This window comes from Rhinolophus sinicus, chromosome 10, assembly GCF_057876585.1.
Source record: "Rhinolophus sinicus isolate RSI-liver-muscle chromosome 10, RSI-T2T, whole genome shotgun sequence".
NCBI lineage: Eukaryota > Metazoa > Chordata > Mammalia > Chiroptera > Rhinolophidae > Rhinolophus > Rhinolophus sinicus.
This window is the reverse complement of record NC_142510.1, coordinates 12731172-12756267: the sequence shown is the minus strand read 5'-3', so window position 1 is coordinate 12756267 and position 25096 is coordinate 12731172. Positions and strand designations below refer to the sequence as shown.

General features: G+C 56.8%; 1 protein-coding gene across 4 annotated transcripts in view; it reads left to right on the top strand.

Moving 5' to 3' along the window:
- The window catches only part of MGRN1 (mahogunin ring finger 1), a 48663-nt gene that overhangs the window by 21059 nt on the left and 2508 nt on the right, over positions 1–25096 (top strand). Inside the window, exons 6-17 of one of the 4 annotated variants that reach the window (XM_019756446.3) lie at positions 6457–6523; positions 7320–7369; positions 9546–9593; positions 10978–11046; positions 12387–12546; positions 14492–14601; positions 16869–16934; positions 18541–18767; positions 19823–19940; positions 20251–20296; positions 21874–21972; positions 24242–24286. In XM_019756446.3, coding sequence (XP_019612005.3) covers positions 6457–6523; positions 7320–7369; positions 9546–9593; positions 10978–11046; positions 12387–12546; positions 14492–14601; positions 16869–16934; positions 18541–18767; positions 19823–19940; positions 20251–20296; positions 21874–21972; positions 24242–24282 — 1101 coding nt within the window. In that variant the 3' untranslated portion in view covers positions 24283–24286. The remainder of the gene's footprint in view (positions 1–6456; positions 6524–7319; positions 7370–9545; positions 9594–10977; positions 11047–12386; positions 12547–14491; positions 14602–16868; positions 16935–18540; positions 18768–19822; positions 19941–20250; positions 20297–21873; positions 21973–24241; positions 24287–25096) is intronic. The other 3 variants (XM_019756443.3, XM_019756447.3, XM_019756445.3) reach the window with 3 other exon arrangements.

Genomic DNA, 25096 nt, shown 5'->3' with positions numbered 1-25096 from the left:
GGGAACCACCCATATATATACAGGAGGCCAAAAAATGTATACACATTTTTTTTTTTTTTTTGGAAGGGGAACAGGACTTTATTGGGGAACAGTGTGTACTTCCAGGCCTTTTTTCCAAGTCCAGTTGTTGTCCTTTCAATCTTAGTTGTGGAGGGTGCCGTTCAGCTTCAAGTTGTTCTTTCAGTCTTAGTTGTGGAGGGCGCGGCTCAGCTCCAGGTCCAGTTGCCGTTTCTAGTTGCAGGGGGTGCAGCCCACCATGCCTTGCGGGAGTCAAACCGGCAACCTTGTGCTTGAGAGGGCACATTCCAACCAACTGAGCCATCCGGTGTTCAAGGTGCCGTGTTCAATCTTAGTTGCAGGGGTGGAGCCCACCACCCCTAGTGAGAGCCCACTAGCCCATGTGGGAATCGAACTGACAGCCTCCGGAGTTAGGAGCACGGAGCTCCAACAGCCTGAGCCACCGGGCCGGCCCCACACATTTTAAAAAAAGGAAAAAACTGTATTAAAATTACAGTGACGGTAACCACTTTGAGCACCTCGTGTAATTGCAGAAGTCAAACGTGACTTGTGTTCATCTTTTGTTATCGGTATATATTATTACAATTTTAATACAGTTTTTTTTTTGCTTAAAACGTGTATACATTTTTTGGCACCTCTGTGTATGTATAACGTGGACACCCTTGTTCACATCTGTTATGGGATGCTGTGTGGCCTTCAAGCAGATGGAAGAGATCTGTGTCCACTGTACATACTGATGTGAAAAACCCCTCTGGGCTCGGAGAATAGTAAGTGGCAACCAAATAGAGTATAATCTCATGTATGTGGCCACCACAGAAATGCACAAAGTCATTTCTGCAGGTACATGTATGTGTGTACAGTCCTTGAAGAAAAACCAGAAAACATACCCATCAAGCTGAAAACAGTGGTTATTTCTGCAGAGGGTCTTGGTGTAAGGAAGAGAGTTAGGTAATATACACACTCGACATGAATAGCTGGCCCTCTGTATCTGCAGATTCTGCACTCACGGATTCCAGGGGGATCAAAACGATTTGGGGGAAAATGTCGCATTGTTGCTGACGTGTCCTGTGTTAGGTCCTCTGAGATGGTGATGAGATGGTTGCCTCTGTACTGAGTACATATAGGCTTTACTTTGTCTTTATTCCCTAAACAATACGGAAAACAACTACGTACCTAACATTTATGTACGTCGTGTGCAGCATACACTGTAGTAGGTTTTGTCAGTAATCTAGAGATGATGGAAAGTGTGCAGGAGGATGTGTGGAGGTTATATGCAAATAGTACACCATTTTACACAAGGGACTTGAGTATCCGAGGATTTTGGCATCCAAGGGTCCTGGAACCAATGCCTCGCAGATTCCGAGGGACAGACTGTACAGCGTGTGTGTTGGTACTATATACGTTTCTGAATGATTTTGTTTCGTTTTTTTACCTATTTATTCAAGTATAATTTACATACTGTAAAACTCACCCATCTTAAGTGTTCAGTTCAGTGATTGTAGTGAAGCTATGATCACAGCCGTCACCACTATCCAGTTGTAGAATGTTTCCATCCTCCCCTCTTACCTATTACAGTTTACTCCTGTTCCCTTGCCCAGCTGGTGGCAACCACTCACCTGCTTTCTGTTCCTGTGGATTTGCCTGTTCTGGACGTTTCATACAAATGGGATCATATAATATGTGGCCTTTTGTGTCTGGCTTCTTTCACTTAGCTGAAGTCTCTAGAAGGTCGTCATGTATTATGTTACTAAGACACATGGGGATAAGGGGAAGGAGAGGAGGCAGCAGGGCCTGGTGTGGTGTGGGAATTGGCCAGGAAGGTTCTGGATCACCATGAATCAGATGGTCGAGGCCACGCCCTTGTGTTCACTACTGGCCCCAAAGCAGATCCCCTGTGTGTTTGCAGATGTGCTGAGTCAGGCCAGCAGTTTGGGTTCAAGAATCTCACTGAGGTCACTTGTCCTGGGGCACACCTGGGTCATAAACCAGCCTCGAGTGCCACATAAGGGCACCCCCTTAGTAGCTGGGGAACTGCTAAGCCTTGCTATAAATAGAAAGTTCCAGAAGTTAAACTGTATAGAGAACAACCAGTGTTATTACGTCCTAGCATGATGTCATTGCCTGCGGAAGGCGCTGAAGGGGATGCTGGCAAGTGTTAGAGACGTGACTAACCCTCTGGCCCCAAGCTCGGGTTTCTCCTTTCCGCCAGGGTGTCTCACCCTCGGTGCTGTTGACACTTGGGCCCAGGTCATTCCCTGTGATGGGGGCTGTCCCGTGCACTGTAGGACATTGAGCAGCATCCCTGGCCTCCACCTGCCAGGTGGCAGGAACACCCTTCGCTGTAATTGTAACAATCAAAGATGTCTGCAGACATGGCCACGCTGTCCCTGCAGCTGTGGGCGTCATGCCATTGGAGGTTTGGCCATCCGCTAGCCCTTCTCCCCAGGTTTGCCTATTTAAAGATTATAACAGTAATCGATGTGTATCGTAAACTGTGCAAATTATACAGAATTGGTAACGCAAAAGCCTCCTGAGTGAATCTCTTCCTCCAGAGGGGGCCATTTCTGACCTTTTTGGGGGTGTATTCCAGAATTTTCACCTGTGTGCACTTGTGCATTTTTTTATAAAAATGCAATCATACTGTATACATATTCTTTAGCTTGTTTTCTAAAAACAGCTTATTGAAATATAATTCACATACTATACAATTCACTCTTTTAAAGTGTGCAGTTCAGTGGTATTTCCTAGACTCGCAGAGTTGGGCAACTGTTGGCACTCTAATTCCAAAATATTTTCATCACCCCAAAAAGAAACTCCTTAACCCATTAACAGTTACCCCCCATGACCCCCACCTCCAGCCCCTGGCAAACACTCATCTACTTTCTGTCTCTGGGTTTGCCTGTTCTGGTCATTTCATAGAAACAGAATCACACGCTAAGTGACCTTTTGTATCTGGCTCCTTTCACGGAGCGTCATGTCTTCTTTTGGCCACTGACGATTATGAATAATGGTGCTGTGACGACCATTTGTGTACGAGTTTTTGTGTGAATACATGTTTCCATTTCTCCTGGTTACAGTTTGCTTTTCAATTTTTTTTTTTTTTTCAGGCTTTATTTTTTTAGAGTAGTTTCCGGGTCACCGCAAAATTAAGAGGAAAGTATAGAGATTTTTCTTACCTGCCCCCACATGTATATGGTTTTTACTTTTTTACGGAACCATATGGTGAACATCTTTCCAGGTCAGTACTGACAGATTTTCTCGAAGCTGGAGTGGCTTCTTGACTAGTTTTTCTTACCAGCCCCCTCATGACTTTCCATTTATTTTGGTCAAAACCACGTCCCTTTCCTCCTCTGCCCTGTGCGTTGTCCCTATTTCCTTGTATCCATTTGGCCTGGGGCTTGCAAAGACCCCGTCGGGTGGGCTTCTCTGTACCGGGAGAGCTCAAGGGAGAACCTGGGGTGCCAGGGTTCGAGGCCCTCACCAGGGCCGTGGAGGGGAAGAGCGAAGCGTGAGCCAGAAAGCCTAAGAGTGACTCATGCTGGCGTCAGCTGCCTCGTGCTTTCTCCTGACCTGGGGGGCCGCTTTTCCCTAAGAAAGTCTCTCTTCCTGCATTAAAAATAAACGTTTCCCTCAGCCTCTCTGATGTGGGTGGAAGCCTCTGCCCTCTCCCAGAGGGCTTAGCTCTGGTGTGAGACTTCTGTGGAGCAGCCATGTAGGGGAGGTGGTTCTTGCTCCCCGGGTCCTCACACACCTAAGGGCCCCCCCTCTGCCCGGGCCTCCAGGGAGACTCGCCCTCCCATGTGATATGGCTGGGATGGGGTGCCAGCTACAGATACACAGGTGTGGGGTGGCAGCCCATGTGTGGAGGCTGTCCTGGCTGGGCATCCCAAGGGTGGCATAGCACCCAGGCCCTGGTGGCTGGGGGGAGCTAAGGTCGCAGTGTCCCCATCGTCTCCATCTCCGTCCCCTGGCCCAGCACTGGGCGGCCAGTGTAGGTCTTCTGTGGGAGTTCGCTGAGTCAGTTGAGTGAAGGCTGCGTGTAGGGTGCTGCCATGGGCTCTGTTGACAGCGCATGATTTCCAGTCTGAGTATTAGCGGGAGGTGCCAGGAAGGCGGCCGCAACAGCCTCCAAATGGTGTCTGTGCCAGGACTGTTTCGGTTGTTAGCAACAGAAACACACCTCAGTCTGGCTCAGGAAAAGAAAACCAGGAACTTACTGGCTTAGATTCTGAAAAGGCTGCGTGGCTTGAGGTTTCCTTTAGGGTCCATGTCATCAGGACGGGTCTGCTCCGGCTGAGCCTGCCCCGTTCTCAGGCTGGCGCTCTGCAGATCAGCAGCCTGGGTCCTGCCGTACTTGGATGGACCACCCTAGGCCCCCATTTGAGGCAGGCACGTGCCATCTCTGGCCAGACCATATAAACCCAAGGTAGAAGAGAGGTTGCTCCCAAATTTCGCCAAAGAAAATTGGGCTGCTGCCCCATGAAAAGAGCGCTCGGATGCTGGGCAGGTGGACAGTAGCTGTCTGCAACTTTTCTGTAGGGTTTGGACAGATCTGGGCAGGAGACCGCAGGGGGGTCAGGCTGGACAGCAGAGTCTCAAGGACAGAAGTACCAGGGGTGTCTGGGGCTACAGTGGTGGCTTGTCCCAGGAACAGGGGGGACACAGGTGGGCGAGGCCTGGAGGCGACCCTGGCTCTGCTCTCTGTCCATGACGTACTGGGCACGTTTCGCTCTCTCTGCGAGCCTGGGTTTCTCATCTCTCACCTGGAGGTAGAAACAGCCCCTTGCTCTGGCTGTCAGGGTTTCGTGAGGTCAGGCATACAGAGTGCTTACTTAGCTTGGGCTCTCCATCGTGAGCCCTGTCTGCCAGGAGACAGGAGGAGAGACGGGCCAGGGTCCCTGCCTGCTGGCGGAGCCCCCTCACACACACACCCCAGACTGCTGTCTGTTATTCCAATACCAGCAGAGCACGACGGTCTGCCACGCGAAGGCAGCGCTCAGCTTAGCGTGCAAGGGAGACAGACAGTGCAAATCACTTGGCGGCCCTTAGAGCACCAGGACAGTCCCATCAGCTCTGAGGATTATATCCCAGCAGCTGGCCGGAAGCACAAAGCTCTGCTCCCTTCCGGCGCTGTCACCTGGACAAACCCCTTCTGGTCTTAATTACAACCCTTGGAAGGGCAGCACACCCAGCGTGGTCATCACCTGGGTAACTGGGGTGGTCGTCAGCGAGATCGCCCCTGCCCTGACTCAGGGTGGCGAGGGCAGGAACAGGCTTGCAGAGGGCCACTGTGCCCTGGATAGCTGGAGGTGACATGTAACTCCTGTCTTGGGTGATCACCTCCCCAGTGTCGTCTCAGAACAAGGCAGGAATGCAGACAGGGTGTCCCTCCCTCCGGCAAGTTCAGCTTTCTGTGGTGCAGCCCTTCCACCCTGCGGCTGTGGGGAGCTTGCGGCCTGGCTGGGCCCTGGGCGGGCCCGGACACATCCCATACGCCCTGCTGCCCACCTCCCTGCATGCGTTGGGGGCACACTCACATCCTCCCAAAGGCTTGCATTCCTGGGGTCCAAGCCTGGCGTCTTTCTGGGAGCCCCTCCTGGCCTACCTCCCTCGGCTCCCACTGCCTAAACATGCAGAGCTTCAGATGGCTCGCCCAGGTACCATGCTCAGAGCCTTTGCATTAGGCACAGCTTTTACCTCGTTCTTACAGATGGGGAAACAGGCTTGGGACGTGGAGCTAGACTTGAACCCGCCAGTTCTGAGTCTGACCCTGCCGGGCACCCCGACCCTCTTGGCCCCGCCCCTTCCCAGTCCTGCCTCCCTCTCAAACAGCTTGGGACCGGCTCCTGCTGCAGATGTCCTCAGCTGGCCGCCTGTCCTATGGGCTCAGCGTGACCTGACCCGAGGCCCCCACTGGTGAGCCAGTGTGGAGACCACAGCCAAGCAGGCACATGTGGGGAGGAGAGTGGCCTTCAGAAGGAAGGAAGCACTGACACGCTGTCACACGTGTGAGCCTGGAAACCACGTTGAGTGAAGGAAGCCAGGCACAGAAGTCAGAGACTCTGGTTCCGTTTCTGTTCAATGTCCAGGACAGCAAGTCCATAGAGTAGAGTGGGGTCACCGGGGGCTGAGGGAGGCGGGTGGGAGTGATTGCTCAGTGGAGACAGAGTTCCTGATTGGGACGATGAAAACATTCTGGAAATGAATGGTGGCCATGGTTGCATGACCTTATTGTGACTGTATTTAATGCCACACAGTTGAACACAAATATGCCATTTGAATCATTTTTATCTCTCACCACAGAAAAACAAAGGTGCAGCCAGGCCTCTGTCCTCCTGTCCGTTTTGTCTGTCCTCTCGAGCTCTGCCGCAGCCCCAATACGCCCACCCCTCCTTCTCCCTCCAGCTCAGTCTGACTGTTCTTGCCTCCTTTTCTCAGTTGAACTTTGACCTGGACCGGGGGGTGTTTCCAGTGGTCATCCAGGCCATGGTGGACGAAGGAGACGGTGAGCCGCCTTTCCTCTTCTGTTCTTCCTTCCAGCGTGTGGCCCCTGTGGGAGGAAGCCACCTCTCCAGGCCCTTCTCCCCTCAGTCAGCAGGGACGAGTTTATTCAAAAGTGATGAAGAACGTGGGCTCAGCCCACTTAGCAGGTTTAGGGCTGTGGGGCTCCAGCACCCAGCTCTCCATCTCCTCTCAGGAGCCCCCTTGGTGCCTCCCCACCTGAGCTTCTCTCCAGCTCAGGCTTCCCAGCCCGTCCCCCTCCCCCAGTGGCAAGGCCCCGTGGCAGAGCCTGGCTCTCACGGTGGTACCAGCAGCTAGACAGGCTCCGATTCTGGTACCCACCCCGCAGTGGCATGATGGAGACAGTTAGCAGCAAGCGGAAGGGCCTTCCTCAGGCCAGGCTGCTTTCCCAACCCGTCCAGCCGGTCCAGCCAGGTCTCCCTTTGACTGCTGTGGGCGGTGGGTCCCCAGCCTAGGGTGTGGACATTGGAGCCCTGCCAGGGCAGGGCTTGTCTCTAGGCCCACTGGCTGAGTCCAGCTCCTCAGCCGTGCCTGAAATGTTCTCCCATGTGCAGTGAGACAGCAGGGACCGAGCCAGCCTCAGGCAGTTCGGAATGGCTGCTTTGGAGGAGGGGTGAGGTGTGGGCCAGAGGAGGCAGGGCCCCCCAGGCAACGGGAGGAGAGGAGGACCAGCCCCCCGAAGGTTCTGGACTGCGCCTTTAGGGAAGAGGGAGAGAAGCTGGGGCAGGGGCAGGTCAGCGCTCTAAGCACTCTCCTTTCTCTCCTTTCTCTCTGGACAGTTGTGGAGGTCACTGGCCACGCCCATGTGCTCTTGGCTGCCTTTGAAAAGGTAAGTGCTGTCGTGCCCTTGGCCTGGGGAGGGAAGAGGGGTGGTGCTTGAGACTAGAAGACTGAACTTGGGGATCATGCCTGGCCGAAGGGCTTAGTGTCAGAGGCCCAGGGCAGATGGAAGGTTCCCCATCATTCCAGGCCCCAGGGAGACGACGCATCTCAGGAGGCGGGGCCTTGAAGTCGAGTGTCACCATCTGCAGGCTTTTCCAGGGGCATGTGGGGTGTGGTGAGGGCGTGTTCCGGGGAGGCGCCCTCTAGAAGCACAGGGGCTGGGACGCCCACGTGGGGTGCAGTCAGGCTAGCTTTCCTCTGGGATGTGGAGGGGTCATCCAGGGCTGTGGGCTTTCCCACCAGGCCCAGGGTCCTGGGTGTCCTGGGCACCTCAGTCCTCGCCTGGTCCTTGCATGTTCGCAGGTGGCCTTGTCCCGCCTCCAGGAGGCTGCACCCCCCATCCCTCTGGGCTGGGCAGACCTCCCTCCCCATTGGGGCTTCCCTGACGTCCGGGCAGGCGTTTGTTGTACACACTCATCTGATGTCGTGGGAGCAGAACTGGCCTGTTTGCCGTATCCTCGGCACGCAGCAGGCAGTGTGAATGCTGGTGCTGTGGACTAGGGTCTGCCACCCGCCTCGCACTGCCCTAGACCTTCTGTAGGTGGCGGAGGCCAAAGACACCCAGACTCCTCTGATGGTCCCGAGCTGGGGACACCCTACGTATAAAGAGGCCATTTACGTGGAAGGATTCACTTAATGTTACCGCCAGCATTTCTTGTATTTGAACTTAGGGGTTTGCCCCTTGCCTCCACACAGACCCGAGTCCCCAGGCTCCCCAACTGCTTGCGTTTTGTGACCACATTTACGGGGTGCAGTGGTGATTGGGCTTTGATGGTGAGGATGGTGTGCCTTCCCACTGCCTCCTCATTAGCACATTGCAGGTTCTGGGGACAGTCCCGCTTGCCAGACTGCTGGTCCTGGGGGCCAGGCAGCTGTGTGTGTCCATGCAGTGATTGAGTGCCTGGCTGTGTTGGGACAGGGTCCTTGCTCACCTTTCTGGAGGTTGTAGGTACGTCCCCTGGTTGAAAATGCCACGGCTGACACGCCCCACCCCTAGTGCTCTCTGACATTGGTTTGCATTCTTCGGTTGTACAGTGTTTTCAGCAGCAACCTGTGGCCTGCATGAGTGAGGAAACCAGGCTCAGACTGCTTGTTCTGAAATTCCCACCATGCCTGGGCATCCTGCTGACCCCCAGCTTCCTTAGCTGGGTCTGTGTCTGCAGCACCGAGAGCCCTAAGTGCAGAGACTCGCCTTCTCCTGACACCCCAGGAGTCAGGAGAGCCCGTCCTGAGGCCTCTCTGGCCCGTTTGTCCAGTGCTCTCCCTCCTTGGAGCCATGGTGATGCCGGGTGCCCCGGGCACAGGTTGGCCCTCTCCCAAGCCCTGCCTTTCAGGAGAGACAGTAGCTACCCATCACTTCTCTGGCTGAGGCGGATGGGCCATTGATGCACAAACATTCCATTCTGTGTTCCCGGGGTAGAGCCCAGTGAGGAACTGCCTCATTTTTGAGTCCAACATACTAGAAACTTCTGTAGGAACCCATTAGCCTTATCAGAAAATGCCAAGTGCTCTTGGTTAACTCAGTAGGATAATTGGTGTTGTCGCCCAATCTCAGATCTCATACCTTAATTAACCGTGTCGACTCTGAGCAGTATGTCTCCCCAGATACCCCTGATTGCATTTGCTCTGGTTTGTTCTACAATTTTTAGAGCTCTGGGCGTTTCTGTGTTCACATGAGTGTGCGTGTTCTTGTGCCGTCTTTGAGACTAGACCAAGCCCTTTGAGGGCTAGAACTGGGGTCTGATTCATGCTGCCCAGATCCTGCTTCTTGCCACTGGGGAGGCTCTTCTCCATCATCAGAACTTGACTGTGGTTGTAGTAAACTTGGGTGTGCTTGGGACTTCCTGGGAGGCAGTTGGGTTTCATAGGTCAGGGTGGCACCTAGGAGGTGGTCTCTTTAGAAGGTTCTCTGGGTGGTGTCAAGTCCAGGTCAAAGGCTACATTTGAGAAACCCTGGCTTGGCTTTTCAGTCACCATACGGTCCCTCCTCTTTCCAAGGAAGACCTTCAGCTGGTTGAGCAGTGCTGGCATGGCTGAGTTAACCTCTATCTTTCTCTCTGCAGCATGTCGATGGTAGCTTTTCTGTGAAGCCGTTAAAGCAGAAGCAGATCGTAAGTCTATCAGAGGAAACGTTGTGAGCCCTCTTGGTTTAAAAGACACACACATATACACAATCCCGTTGTCTCTATGGATTAGTCTCCCTGCCCACCACAGCTGCTATTGAGGTAGCTGGCAACAGGCCTGTTGACTTGTCTGTCATCGCTGTGGGCTCTGGGAAGTCAGGCTCAGGGTCACCGGGCACATACATGTGTCCTGCCCACCCCCCAGCTACAGGCATAGACCGTTGTGGCCCTGAGCCGTGTCCAGCATGAACATAGGAAGCTTTCAGTAAATGTTTGCTGAATGAGTGAATGGACGGAGGGTGGAAGGAAACAGCAAACTAAGACTGCAGCCTCTCCTCCTCCTCCTCTTCACAAACTGTGGAAAATATTGCAGTATTGGGCAAAGACGGATTGACTGAATCAATATGTGAGGGAAGATGTAAGATCCTGGAACAAATGGGAGCTATGGAGCAGTACAGCTTTTCTTTGGGGTTAGTAGTGCCGTGGTCCTACACCAGGAAGAATTATTCCTGGTGGCCTCCCACGCTGTGAAAATTTAGACGATGGAGCCCCCAGAACCGCCTTACCGTGTTTTCCTGAAAATAAGACCAGGTCTTAATTTTTGCTCCAAAAGATGCATTCGGGCTTATGTTCAGGGGACGTCCTCCTGAAAAATCATGCTGGGGTTTGTATTCCGGTTAAGTCTGATTTTCGGGGAACACGGTGTGTTGGATCTTGATATTGAGGTTGAGTTTAACAATGGCCACGGTGGGGTCTGTTTCCAAAGCTGTGGTGAAGGTTACCCTCGTGTGTAGCTGCTCAGGTGTGGAAGCCACAACCCGGGAAAGGGAGGTAGGGAGAACTCTGGCAGATCCAGCCGCTGTAGGCAGGAGGGCTGGAGACCTCAGCAGTGGTCGGGACACTTGTCGCGGGAGAGCTGACCAGCAGGACAATGGCTCTCAGGAGGGCTGTTTGTGGTCCTGTGGGAAGCACAGCAGTGCCCACCACTTCTGAATGTGGACAACGTGAGATCGGACCCTGGGCACGCTTGTGGGACTGGTGATGGGTGGGTCTAAAGTGGTTTTTCTCCAGGTTGGGGACGGTAAGGTGGGCACAGGAGTGGTTGCTGGGCCTGTGTGGAGCTTGGCTCCAGGCCCGCCTCTGTCGTGGGCAGGACCACCGGGCTCCCGGCCCCACTGCCCTTGCTGCTAGTGGCCTGGGCAGGTAGCAGTTTCTTCTGACCCCTCTCCTGGGGTGGGGCAGGACAGAATTCCCAACTGGGCCTGCTCCCGGGACCTGAGCCTGGCATCTGGGAGGTGGTGTTAGGCCAGGTGGGGGCAGAGAAGGCCTGAGTGGGGGCTGGCAAGTGCACAGCTGCCTTTCCGCTCTCCAGGTGGACCGGGTCAGCTACTTGCTGCAGGAGATCTATGGCATTGAGAACAAGACCAACCAGGAGACGAAGGTATGTGCTTGTGGAGAGCACACGCTGGGCCTCCAGGCCGGCCTCGCTCCCGAGCTTTCCTTCCACTTGCACAGAAGCAGACTCATGGGCGTGACTTGCAGGCACCCCAGCCCTGGCCAGGGCCCTGCAGGTTGATGGTACATGAGCCAGTTCCCTTTTGTTACCTTCCCCTGGGGGCCCTGAGACCCCACACTCCATCGTTTTCCTTAATTTTAAGAGTTAATAGCATCTGTTGACATTTTATCCCCTTTCCAGCACATTCACTGGCTTGTTACCATTGCTGGGCTGCTGCCTTGGCTTTTCAGTTCTCACCACCGGGGTTCACTGCCCCCTGCTGGCGGTCTCCTCTCCAGACTCACGTCCCTGCCGTTATGTGGATGGAGAGGGATGTGCCTTCCTGCCTGTGACAGAAACTTGGTGGCTGACAGCCGGGTCTGGCACAGCCAGGGATGGATAGCAGGGAATCAACTGGTGCCTTCGGTACTGTTTTTAAAGGCACATGGTATGAATGAAACGGCCGTGTCTTTTAAAAAATCCCCAGACGCCTCACACACCGGCTGGAACAGACCAGAAGCAGGACAGGGCAGTTTGGCCAGGCCCTGAGCCTCAGACGACCACTCTCTGCCCCATTCACATTTTTTGCACCACAGGTCGGTTGACTTTCTGAAAAGGGCCAGATAGTAAATGTTTCCAACCTTACTGGCTCTGTGCTGCCTATTGCATCTATTCAGCGCTGCCTTTATCACGCAGAAGCAACCACACGCGATATGGAAACAAGTGGGCAAGACCTTGTTTCAATAAAACTTTATGTAGAGAAATAGGCGCAGGCCGCAGCTTGCTGAACCCTGTTCTGAGATGTTGCTGTCTCTCAATCCAGATACTCACTTTGTTTTCCAGAAGCTGCCATTAACTTGACGAAAAGATTTCAAACAAGTTAGACTTGTCTGATTTTTTGTTTGTTTGTTTTAACCAAATAAATGAGTGCCTTTTAAAAGGCGTGTTCCACGGTGTGGCGTCTTTTCCACATTTTGTCTTTGGTTCTGAGGGCTAGAAAGAGACCTGAATTCTTTGATTTGGGGAGTGTGTTTGGGGTGGGGCCACAACTTCTCTTTGCCGTGGGGCGGGCGGGGGCTGGATGTGGTGCCCAGGAAGCTCAACTCGGGGCCACGTCTCCTGAGGAGGCCTGAGCCTCGGTGACCTTCCTCTGCCCTCTTGGGCTTCCCTTTCCCCTGGGGACGTGGAAGATGGCCAGTGGGGCGGCCGGGGCCAGAAGGCCCCTCCCTGCCCCTTAGCTGGCCACCAGCCTCTGACCGACCCTCGGACCCTTGATGTCCCTGCAGCCCTCGGACGAGGAGAACAGTGACAACAGCAATGAGTGTGTGGTGTGCCTGTCGGACCTGCGGGACACGCTGATCCTGCCCTGCCGCCACCTGTGCCTGTGCAACTCCTGCGCTGACACGCTGCGCTACCAGGCCAGCAACTGTCCCATCTGCCGGCTGCGTGAGTGGGGACTGCCGCCCAGGGAGCGGGGGGCTGAGGGTGGCGGAGGTGGCCAGTCTCCCGCTGGGTGCACGGCGGGGGGGACGTAGTGGCTAATGGAGCTGGTGAGCACCCAGCAGCTACAGGGACGGGGGTGGTTCAGAGCCTCCAGCGTCTGCCTGCAGGAAAATGAGACTCACAACAAATGGCCGGCAAGGGTGCTCCCGTGACCTCGGAACCGGACAGACACTGATCAGTGAATCAAATCCTTATGTTAAAGATTATGTGGAAAAATACTAGGTTGGTACAAAAGTAAGTGTGGTTTAACAGGTTAAAAATAATTGCAAAAACCGCAATTACTTTTGCACCAACGTAATATTTTGATAGAAATTACAGTGAAGTAAAAAGGGTGCTGATCACGGGGTTCAGTTCGGTTTTCTGGGGCACGCCAGGCGGTTTCTTCAGTCAAAACTCATCACGTTGGGCGTAATTCTGAATAAAATATTTGTCTTCCGGTAAAAGGAATCTGAATATTCTCGGGGTACAAGTCCCACTTGAGGGTCAACATGAGTGTTAAGTGGGTGGGGAGAGCATGTACCTGGGGGGGGGGGCTGCTGTGGGACATTTTCATTTAGTAGGTAAATGATAGCTTTTTAAAAAAGAGTTCTGCTGTTTCACACCTTGACTACTGAGGTTCTGACCCCAAGCTCTGAGACAGGACATGTGGCCCGAGCTGCCACGCTTGCCTCTTGGGGCTCAGAGGGAACCCGCCGAAGGTCATGGCTAATAAGGGGCAGAGGTGGGGTTTAAACGGGTCTGGCCCAGAGCCACACTCTCGCCCCTGCTGACCAGAACTGGCTGCACCAGCACATCCCAGGGCTGTCCCCCCAGGATAGCCAGGTGGCAGTGGAAAGGGTATGCGTTCAGAGGGACCACAGGGCAGGCGGAAATGGAGGACGAGGCCATGTGGTCTGGGACGTCCAGGGCCTGGAAGGAAGCCCCAGCCTTGATGGGACCTGGGGGCTGTGTGCTGGGCCTGGAGAGACAGGCTCTGCCCAGTGTACTCAGACTGTCGCATGGGGGGCAGTAGTCTCGCCTGACTGAGGGACAGGCTGGGAGCAGAGGAGCAGGATGTAGGGGCGGGGGGCTGTGGTGGTGGCAGGCTCCTAAGCTAGAGCTGACCTGCAGCCTCCCCAGCTTGCTCTGGCTCCTGGGCATTCTCAGGGTGCAGCAGGGCCCCGGGGCATGTGTAGCACTTGGGCTGGCAAGTTGGGCCAGGGCCCCTGTCCCTGAGGTCTGCAGCCTGGGGCAGCTGCTGTCAACACTGGGGACTCAGTGGTCTCTCATCTTTTGGGGGGATGTGACTGGTATATTTGCGGCCGTTGGTCATGTATGACCTGTACTTTTCACCTAACCGTGTCTCACAAATATACATTTGTTAATGGAACTGCTGCTATAGGGTGACGGGTAGCTCGTGTCCTAATTTATTTTCCCAAGTTCTTGTGCTGCTCCTAGTTTTCCCAGCAGGGGCATTGTACCATCACGCACCTTCACGTGCATATGTCTGCCTGCCCGTCAGTCACTTCCTTCAGTGGTATAACTTCCAGGAAGAGACCTGTGGTGCCCAGGTCACACTGTGTGCTTTTAGCTGGTTGGCAGGTGTAACTTGAAGCCACGTTCACTGTCTAGTGTACAGTCTGGTGTGTGGCAGGTGAGAGGCTGGTTACTTCCTGCTCGTCACCCCTTGAAGCTTTGTCTGAGTTTGGGCAGCGCCATCCTGGCCTGTCTGTCTCCCTCCTGGGGATGTTTTGTTACGACTCTTCTGCCTGATACGGAAACGAGGCTTGTACCAGGACCGTCGCAGTGTGGGTGGGTGCGTGGGCAGTGTCCCTAGAGCTTGGAGGGTCTCGGTGGTGCTGGAACCGACCGCCCCTTGCCTGACATCAGCCCCTCCCTCCTGCCACAGCTTTCCGGGCTCTTCTGCAGATCCGGGCGGTGAGGAAGAAGCCAGGAGCCTTGTCCCCTGTGTCCTTCAGCCCCGTGCTGGCCCAGAGCATGGATCACGATGAACACTCCGTAAGCGCCTCTTTCCTCCTGTGCTGGGTGGCGGACAGACGCAGGGGTCTGGGGGGAGCCCCTGCCCACTGTGCAGGGCCTGCCTTCCTGTTAGGAGAGTGTCCGGCTCCTGGCGGGGCTGGGTTCATCAGGTGGCCAGAAGGAGACCACCTGGGCCCTGTACTTGGGGCAGTAGCCGGCCAGCACCCAGACGTCCGGCCAGCACCTCTACCTGCTGGCTCTCTGGGCTTCTGTCCTCCTCTGCCCAGCAGGGCCCCACAGGTGGCTGTGAGGCTGAGCGAGGTGGTCCAGGCCGGGCCCAGTGAGCTCCGGCTGCAGGATTGCTGGCCATGTCAGGTGCCCCATCGCTGAATTTGAGCCACGGTGTCTGTCACCATTGTCCCACCGAGCCAGGAAGCCAGGGGCACTCCGTGGGTCTTGGGAAGTAAGGTCTCTTTCAAAGGGTGGCTGGGACACACCCTCTGCATGTTCCCTGGCCACCTCTCCCCAGCCTGGGTGCCCAGGAGGGCACCTCAGCAATTGTCCACTGCCCTTGCTCCCTGAGAAACCGTGAGGTGGACCTTGCTGCAGGCAGACGAGGGGAATCTTATCTCTGGCTTTAGGGACCTCAAGAGAGAGATGGGCCGAGACATGGAGAGATAGAGAGACAGAGAGATGTATACGCAGAGACAGAGTGACACAGAGACACAGACAGGGAGGGAGAGACACAAATGTAGAGACGTAGAGAGACAGAGAGGTCAGGAGACATAGAGAGTGAGAGGCTGACACAGAGGAGAGACACAGGGGGATGCAGGTGAAAGGCAGCTACTTGGAGATGGACAGACAGGGAGCAAGAGATGGAAAGAGATAAGGAGAGACAGATAACAGACAGAGACGGGGATGAAGGTAGAAAGGACAGAGTGAGGTGGACAGATGGGAGAGGAGGAAACAGGAAGCACGCAGGCAGGCCTCGAGCTCCCAGGTCCCAGCTGGCTGCGAGTGTCGTCAGCTGTGAGTCTGTTTTCTGGGCTCTCCACTGAGGGTTTTTGGACCCAGAGATTCTTAGAGGTCTGGCCAACTCTCTGAAAGAAGAAAGGACCCAAGCCCTCTGGTTGGTACACCCACAAGATGGGCTTCTGCCCTGGGCCGGTGGGTGTGATGTGTTCAGCCCACACGGTGTTTCTGAAAATTGGGCCAACGTTTAAAAGTCTGTAAATTTCCCTTAAAACTCAGATTTCTGGCTTCTCTTTCAAAATCTGATGATGTGGTCTCGCAGCTGGAGCAGAGGCAAGGCTGCCCCTGGGGGGCAGGGGTGGGTCCCTGGCACCCCGGGCAGCCACACTGTCTGTTTTGCCTGCCTGGCCCTGTCAGCATCAGGGCTTATGGCTTGGAAACTAGGCCCCCTGGTGTTTTTAACATCAGCACTGCATACTTTCCCCAACTATGCACTTTTGTGGGGAGGGGAACAGCACTTAGGTGTGATTTGCCCCGGGAAGAAAGGAGTCTGACTATTTCCCAGAGGGGAGGCTGCTCAGGTTGTGGGGTTTTAGTGTTACTTGTTCGCCTCCCCGTTTTTTGCCCTGGTGTCTGAGGGGCAGGCTCTGTTTGTCCCTCCCGTTTGTCCCTCTCATCCTGAGAACCGAGACGCCGCCCACAGCGCAGGGCAGGCTGGGGCTTGGATGGTAACCCAGCGCCTTCCTCTCCAGAGGGTTAAGATCATCAAATAAATGGGTTCTTGTTCTCTACCACATTCTCTGTGCAAGCAATTTCCAAGTAGTGCCAGAGAGAGCCCAATTTAGGCATTTTCTCCACTGAGCCCGTTAAGATCACTGCAGAGTGGGATGATTTGGGGCTCATTTTTCTCCCCAACCACTGTTAGGATTAGATGTTGGTGGTGAGTGTATGAGACCAGGCCAAGCCTCATGGAGGTACCTGGGGCCTTGGGGTCCCTTCCCTATGTCCAGTCTGACCCACTTGTGGGGAGTAGCTGGCCATCACACACCACCCTGCCAGGACCTGCTGCCCAAGGTGACCCAGACCGTGGGTGGACTCTGGGGATGGGGATGGGCTCCTGGGAGCTGCATCGGTGTACAGGCCCCACCCAGCCAGGCCCCGAGGCCAGACCTGCACTTGGCAAGGTCCCTGCCACTCACGTGTACACTTTCGGTTCTCAAAGCACCGGCTCACGGTGCTCATAGAAGCCAGCAGACCAGGCAGGCCCCATCCCGGCAGCTCCAGGGCCGTACAGGGGGTGGTAGTTGTAAAATGTCTGATTTTTATCTTGACAGTGTCCCTTTAAAAAATCAAAGTCGCACCCCGCCTCACTGGCCAGCAAGAAACCTAAAAGGGAAACTGTAAGTGTGTGTGGCCCTGTGGCCACATCTCTGCTCTTTGCCCTGATTGTTAAACCAATGCCAAGTACGGGAAGTCATTTTTACCCCAGGCTGACGCGTTTGGTTAATTTAATCTGTCAAATCCACTCTCCCCAGTCCCGGCGTCCCTGCCCAGGAAGGGAGTTTTGTGGAACAAGCAAAGCTCAAGGTCTGTCGGCAAAAAGCCAGTCTCGCGGGTCCTGCTGCTGGGCGACATATGGCCTCCGGCCGCCCCTTCCCGCCAGCTCTGCTTCCGCCCATGGTCCCCATTGCCCTCGTTTCCCTTTTTTTTCTTGCTGGCAGTGGAATGATGTTGGAGGTGGAACTCATGTGGCTGCTAGACTTTGCAAACAGCACTCCTGGCGCTTGCTTGTCGTCCTGCCCCCCTGCCCTCTGCCCCTGGGGTTTGGCCGAGGACTTGGTTTTCTTGCCTTTTCCCTACATCTCAGGAAGCAGGCTGGGTGCCAGACAGTGTGTGGCTGGGTCTCTGCTGAAGCCCGGGTCTCCTTGGTAAAGCATAGAGAGGTGGAAGTCACTGGACAGTCAGCCTAGAGAGAGGTGTTTTCCTTTTAGAGGGACGAGGGGGTTCAGAATAATTACCTTTAAATAGAAGGCAGGTCGGGAGTACATACAGGGCACCACCAGAAACCCGCGGGTGCTTGCTGAGGGCAGGAGGCCCCCATCTCGGCTCCTCTGCCTCCCCTGTGGTCCCAGGGTCGCTCTGCCACTCCCTGAAACGCAGCCCCTCCTTCTGGCAGATCTGATGGGCAGGTGCAGGGGGGTCACGCAGGGAGCACGTGGAGCATTTGCCCTTCCCGTCATCTAATGAGAGTGAGGGCAGGTGGCCGCCTCGCCCTGGAGGGGCCCAGCAGTGACACCCTCCAGCACCTGGGCATCTCCCTTCTCCCTTCACTTTTAACCCTAAAGCAAGACTCAGCCTGTTGATGTAATCTGCTCCCAGCAAGGGGAAAACAGTGGTTCTGAACCAGGGGGCCCATTACAAGCCCCCAGAGCACACGTCACCGCTTGGCTGGCCGCCCACTCCAGGTCCACAGAGGATCTTGCATTGGGCCAGGTGCCTGTGTCGGGCAGGGCTCCCTGGGGACCCAGGGCCTTCCTGGTCCAGAACACACGTGGTTCCCACTGGTTTCTCTCGCCTCTGGCATGGCTTTGCTCTCCGCCTGCTCCGGAGTTCTCCTGTCTCACTAACCCCTTTCTCACTCTTCACCCCCTGCCAGGCAGGAACAGAAAGCCAGGTAGGGGCTGGCCGAGGCTGGGGGTGGGGTGGCTCTTCCAGATGCCCTTTCTACCTTCATCCTGGGCATTGAGTGGGGCGTTTGGGTGTCCAAGGCTGTGGGCAGTAGCTGATGGCCGAGGGAGCCCTGGGCAGGACGTCTGACGCTGCTGTGGCGTTCTCGGCGCCCCTCTGAGGGAGGGGGCATTTAAGTCCCTGGAAGGGGGGTTGGACAGGAGATGGTCAGAAAGCAGGTTCTGGGGAGCAGAACGTCGCTGGGGCACATGCCCAGGGCAGTGCGCAGGGGGCGGGGAGTCTGGCCAGCCCGTCCCTCACCTGCTCTCGTCCCTGCAGAGCTCTGACAGCATCCCACCTGGCTACGAGCCCATCTCCCTGCTCGAGGCCCTCAACGGCCTTCGAGCCATCTCCCCGGCCATCCCCTCGGCCCCCCTTTATGAAGAGATCACCTACTCCGGCATCTCCGACGGCCTGTCGCAGGCCAGCTGTCCACTTGCTGGGCTCGATCGAATCATGGAAAGCAGCCACCAGAAGGGCACTCCTCGGAGCAAATCCCCTGACAGGTAAGGCCGGCGCCAGGGTTCCTTCCAGGGCAGGGAGTCGGGAAACCCACCCTGCCTGCTCTGTGGCCCAAGACGGGGGAGATGTATTCCAGTGGCAAGAAGTACAAAGCAGGTTTATTTGTAGCTTTAAATAATTGGAACACGTTTTGTTTGGTGGTTTGCCAGGAAGACTCCCAAGACCAGTAGCGGGTTAGGCTCATGGCTAAGGTTGATCACAGCAAAGGCAGCAGGAGAAAAATGCATCAGCGGAGGCCAGAGACACCAGGATCCTTCCTGTCCCAGGCCACAGGGGAGCAGCAAACCACAGGGCTGTGTGCAGTGTCCGGCCCAGGGGAGCCATTCGAGCGCCAGGGTTCCAGGACTGTTTGGGAATCAGTCATGTGGGCCCTTCCTGCTGTGTGACCCGTGACAGCCCCAAAACCAGGCGACATCTCCCACCTTGTTTATGCCGGAGGAGCGGGAGGGCAGGGCCCACGCTCCGGGCGATCAAAGAGAGGATCATCCCCACCGACATGAGGAACCTTCGGGTCCCCAGCTCCTTGGGGATCGTCACAGCATCACCCCAGGCCCAGCCGGGAACCCAGGGGCTGGCCCAGGGTCCATCGTGGTTCCCTTGGACATTTGCGAGGCCCAGGCAACCAGCCCTGCTGTGCTGGCTTTGTTCCCACGTGTGCTGGTTTTTTACTAGAAAAGTGTAAAGACACAGATTCTGTAAAGCTGCAGCCCCTGTGACTTACGCATGTGGCAGAATCACTTCAGAGATACAGCAAGAAACATGGGGTCTCTCCTGCTTCCCACGCCCAGCTCTCTACCCCATGGACAGACCATCACGGGCCTGTCCTGGAAATAAAAGGCTGTGTTCAGGCCTGTGCCAGTGCGCAGGTGGCTAGCCTGCGGTCCGGCTGGCCGTTGGCACTGGCTGGCATTCTGCTGCCATGCACACCTCCCCAGGTGTGTCTGCTCCACGGACTCTGGCACACGTCTGCAAGCTCACCCCCACGTGGGCTTGGCGTTCCTTGTCCACTAGTCCTCCACCCCCTCTCCTCTGTCCCCAGCACCCTGCGGTCCCCATCATCCCCCATCCACGAAGAGGATGAGGAGAAGGTCTCCCAAGACTCAGAAGCCCCGCCCCTGCCAAGCGGAGCCGGGCTGGTGCTGAGCAGCTCCCCAGAGGTGAGGTCCCACCTGAGATCCGAGTGCCCACTGCCCACCTGTTGGCCTCCCAGACCTGTGGCCCAGGCCACTCTGCCACGCCCCACTCGGTGGCCTTGGCCCAGCTGTGACTTCCCCCAGCCTCAGTTTCCTCGTGTGTGGGTGGGCGCTGGCAAAGGGGCTGTGTATGAGGGACCCGCAGACGCTGGCGTGGCCTGGCCTGGCCTGGCCTGGCGCTCCAGCTCGCCCTGTGCTCCCCCTGGCCACCTGCAGCCAGCACCTGCCCTGGGTCAGCACCGCAGCTCTAGGCTCATTTTCCCTTGTTTCCTAGAGTTTCCTCACAGAGGAGGTTGACGAGACGTCGTCACTCAAGCAAGGTAAGCCCTCTCTTTCCTGAGAGGTGCGGTTCTGGCACTCTCTGCCTGGGAGGGCTGGAGGCCTCCAGCTCGGCTCTCCTAGAGGTTTTCTCAGAGCGCGTTCGGTGCCCTCCTGGGAACCACACACACGTTTACTACACGATGTCCCAGAGGACAGCCCTGAGCCACTCCTGGTTTTCCTCCCTCCAGTGCGGACGGTAGCAGTCATTTTATTTCCCTCCTAGATCACTGCACGCCATCAGCTCTCCACGCGTGGCCTATACAGCCGCCCATCCTGGCCTTGGGCTCTGCCCATCCCTTGGGGTTGGACTCTTTCCGGTGCCTGGCCGAAGATCTCTGTGTGGGCCCCAGGGTTGGCACAGCTGATGGCCAGCGTGTGGGCTCAGGGCGCAGCCAGCCCTGCCCCTATATGTCCAAGTCTCCCGTTGGTGGGGAGACCTGTGCCTCTCTTGACTGGTTGGTCCAGCACGTAGCAGCCCGCAGGGGTCAGGTCCCAGCTGCCACTCAGATGCACTGGGCTCTGAGTTGGGGGTGACCCGCCTGACCTCACAGTGGTTGTGAGACATAATGTCCCTCTGCTGTCCTGGTCATTACTCCCCAGTGTTAGATGGATGAGGCTCAGGGTTGGTGTTGGGGGAGGCCAAGGCCCTTTCATTTAGAGGTAACAGAGCCAGGAGATGGCCCTCGCTGGCTGGCTCCCAAGCCTGCAGTGTGGTAACGGCCCCCAAATAACCTGCAGCTGCTCTGTTGCTGTGACCCTTCCTTGCTGGGTGTCCTCTGGCCAGTATTGTATTGTGGGGACCCATGTTCCTCCCAGGAGCAGCCCTCCCTGCACACGGGTGGGGCCTATCTGTCGGCTGCTGTGCTGAGGCTCTTGGGCTTGGGTATGAGTGTGGGTGCTCAGGGCCGGGTGCCTGGGTTAGGGCCGTTTGTCCCTGCAAGCATGGTGCCATCCCTTCCTGGCCAGTGTGGTGCAGGGCAAGCCCCTTGCCTGTCGGGCCTTGGCTCCCCCACCCCCTCGGCGTTGGTCTCTTCCTGCCTGTGCACAGTGCATGTTGGGACCAGCTGGCCCTCTGCAGGCCCCTTTCTGCAGAGGGGACGACACCCTTGGCAGCACCGAGAATAGTGTGGGTCCAGGACTGAGAGCTGATGTGTGAGAGGGACGGCCACACGCAGGGGCCCCCCCACTGGAGTGTCTGCAGGGCCCACTGCGGGTGCATATGGGCCAAGGGCTGTTGCCCCACCTGCTCATCCGGAAAGATAAACAGGAGACACTTACATCTATTTCCATTCCACCTTGTTCTTTAAATGTGGGCATGTAATGTTTTTATGGTAAAAATAAAACAAAAGCCCCATGCTGGGGGGTGGGAGAGAAGGAGAGAGAGGAAGCACAGGAAACGTCTGCCTCTGGGGCCCGGGGAGCGCGTGGGGGAGTCGGGTGGGTTCTGGCCAGAGCCCGGGCCCACAGTGGCTGCAGCACCCTCAGGGACAAAAGATGGGTTCCTGGGGCTCTCTGCCAGAGGTACAGCTGGATCCACCCCTGCCTCTGGGTCCCTGACCTGCCCTTTCCTCTGCAGGAAGCCGAGTGCCCTCCATCGAGAATGTCCTGCAGGATGGCAGCCCTGAGCCCTGCGGCTGCAGCCACCCTGGCCCACCTGCCGACATCTACCTGCCAGGTAACAGCACTCAGCCCCCAGTGGGCTCTGGGGGCATTCCGAGCCTGGGGCGGTGCCATGGCTGTCCCTAAGGAGCTGGGGACCTGCTGGGCCTGGGGCGGTGTCGTGACTGTCCCCAAGGAGCTGGGGACCTGCTGGGCCTGGGGCGGTGCCGTGGTTGTCCGCATGAAGCTGGGGCCCGCTCTCACTGAGCTGTCGGGAGCCTCCCCCGCCCCTGGCTCTGAGTCCACACCCCTTTCATTGACCCCAAAGCACGGCCAAGTGCAGGGTCCACAGTCCCCTCTGCTACGGCAGCTGGCTCTTTGGCCTGTGCCTGAGACCCCTGTGTACCCCAGAGCCAGCTCAGCCTCAGGAAGGCGGGAAGGGCTGTGTGTTTGGGGACATGGTCCTCCTCCCCATCCGTCTCCTGCTTGGGGCCAGGCAGGTCTGGTCCCACTGCCATTGCCATATCTTCCTTCATCCCTGGCCCTGGCAGGCTTGGGTCTCTGCCCCAGGGAGTTAGGAACAAAACCACCAGCCTGCCTCAGGCCTGATGTGGCCACCAGCTCTCCACCACCACCTGGCCGAGGTCCCAGGTGAAACAGTGCATCCCAGGCCAGCGTGTGGGAGGGCAGGCTGGGGTGCCGGGTGTCAACAAGGCACAGGCAGCAGGAGGGGTCCTAGTTCTCCTCCCCCCCATTTCCGAGGCCTCCACCCAGGGTCCTGTGGCCTCAGCTGCTCTGCGCCTCTGGGCCGAAATCCTCAGCTTCAAGTCCTGGGCTCCCGACGGGGTGGGGGTGGGGGTTCTCCGACGCTCGTGCGGTGGGCGCCTGCGAGGGCTCCATCTGAGGTTCTGGAATCAAGATGAATAGTCCCGCTGCCCCTCAGAGAGCCCGGCTCCTGCTGGAGTCCCTTCACCCCCTGCCTGCCCCTGAGGCCACCGTTGTCTGGTCCACGTGACCTGGCCTGGGCATTGGGGGCTGTGACATGCTTTGGTTTGGAAAGGGCCTCTCGTCCCCTACCCCAGCCTCTGGACGAGCAGCGGCCTGTGCAGACAGGGTCACCAGGTGTGAGGAAGCAGGGCAGCCACTGGTTCACTGGCACATAGGGCCTGCCCATAGAGACACGTACGGGCAAAAGCCATGTGCACCTTCAAGTAACAGAATTCTAGTAAGTTCTTTCAGAGGACTTTAGGTATTTCATTATTAAAACTGGGGGAGAGGGCCCAGGAGAGGGACTCTGCTCCCTGGAGTCCGAGTCCTGACCCCGCAGGGTGGCCACGCACTGGTCCCCTGGGGCAGTAAGGGGCACAGTGTCCCCACACAGCCTCTGCAGTGCCGCCCTTCACCCTGAGTGGCCCACAGAGTGCCTAGGGGTCTGTAAGGTCAGGACAGGCCACAGCCTCTGGGCTTGGCCCACGAGTGAGACTAGGACCTTTGGCTGTTGAGCCCCCAACCCCCCAGGCGAGTGTTGGGCCGTAGCTCCACATGTGGAGTGGGAGGCAGTCGGCTGTGGAGGTGGGAGAAGAGAGGCCGGCGTCTGCATCCGGGCCTGACAGACAGCAGGGTGGGCGGCATCCTGCTCCTGGGCCCAGGCCCCAGCGTGGCTCTGCACCCGGCCCGTTCTGCAGAGGGGAGGTGGGCGCTGTTAGCGTCCTGTGTTAGCTCCTGCACAACACCTCTGATTGCAGCCGGGGGTGGGCAGGGGTCCTCACGGATGTGCACGCCTTTGTGAGCGTGTACGTGTCGTCTTCCAGTCATGTGCCGTCACCTTCTGTTCTGCTCCTGGCTTTTTCACTTAGTGGAGACCCTGAACATCTTTCATACCTGTGCGTGTTTCAGAACGTGAGCACGCACACACGGGTGTCTTCATTCTTTATAACAACTGCACAGCCGTTCCCCAGATGGATGGAGCCAGATTTAGTGAACCTGAGTATCCCGTGTCGATGGGAAAAAAGGACATTGGGGAGAAATCTATAAATGGTGGAAACCTAGATTCCAGGCGTCCTGGCAGCCCTGTGGGCCCTTCCTGGGCTCCACCTTCCCCCTGGGCCCAGCCCCGTTGGCCCCCATCCCCGCATGCGCTAGAATTGGGCCTAGTGCTGTTTCTCAGGAAACATTTTCAGCCTGTCCCTCCTTTGTTCCAGCACATTCGTTTGTGTGGGCATTTCCTTTCCAGCCCCGTCCCCCCTCAGGGCAGCTTGTCCTAAAGCCAGTGCATCTGCTGTGGAATGTGCTGGTCTGTCTGAGCCTTGCTAACCAAGCTTCCGTCTCTCTCCCCCTCTGCACAGGCCGGGGGCCCGACTCCTGCTCTGTTGGTATAGAGGAGTAAGCTGGTATGTGATCACCCTCATTCGCGTGGCGGGGTGGCTCCGAGGTGCATCCTTGCAGGGGGCTGGAGAGAGACCTCCCTGCTGCCTCTCCCTCTCCTGCTCCCTCCATGGGGGTTCCTTTCCAACTCCCGGGCCTCTTCCACATCCGTGTTTCCCCCCGGGGCCTGGGTTCCGAATCCAGAGCTCTCCCAACACTGCCACACCTTTGCCCTGAAGAGGGGGTCCTGGGGTTCTGACGCTGCCTTCGGGGCCACAGGTTTCTTGTATCAGGACCAGGTGGCCTTGTTAGGCTCTTCCAGCCTGGAGGGTCCCAGGAGACCCCACCATTGCTGCTACTAACCTGTCCCCCACCCACCTCTGGAACCTTCCCAATGCCAGGACTCTGGTGGCAGTCGTGAGGCGGCCATGTGAGGTTGACTCCCCACCTGACAGGGAGGTGCCCAAGCGGTTGCTTCACAGGAGGCAGTTAGGCCATACGTGTTGGAGACCCCTTCCCCCTCCTTCATGTGACGTTAGCGGCTCTGGGCAGGCTGGTGAGAGAGAAACTGGTGGCTTTGGTAGCCCAGGGTTTCCCAGACGTGTGTGGTGTGGAGCGATCCAGCAGGACCCCCGGCCCTTCCTGGACGCGCCCTGGGCTGGAATCCAGCCTTCCTCCTGGTCAGCTGTCCTAAGCCAGGCTGCAGTGTCTGTCCACTGGCTGCTCTGATGTTCCCACGTAAACCTCTCTTGTCCCCATCACACGTCTCCTCTGATAAATCTTACCCTCTATTGAAATGGGGCCCAACACGTTTATAAAGTTGGCCCTGGCCTCTG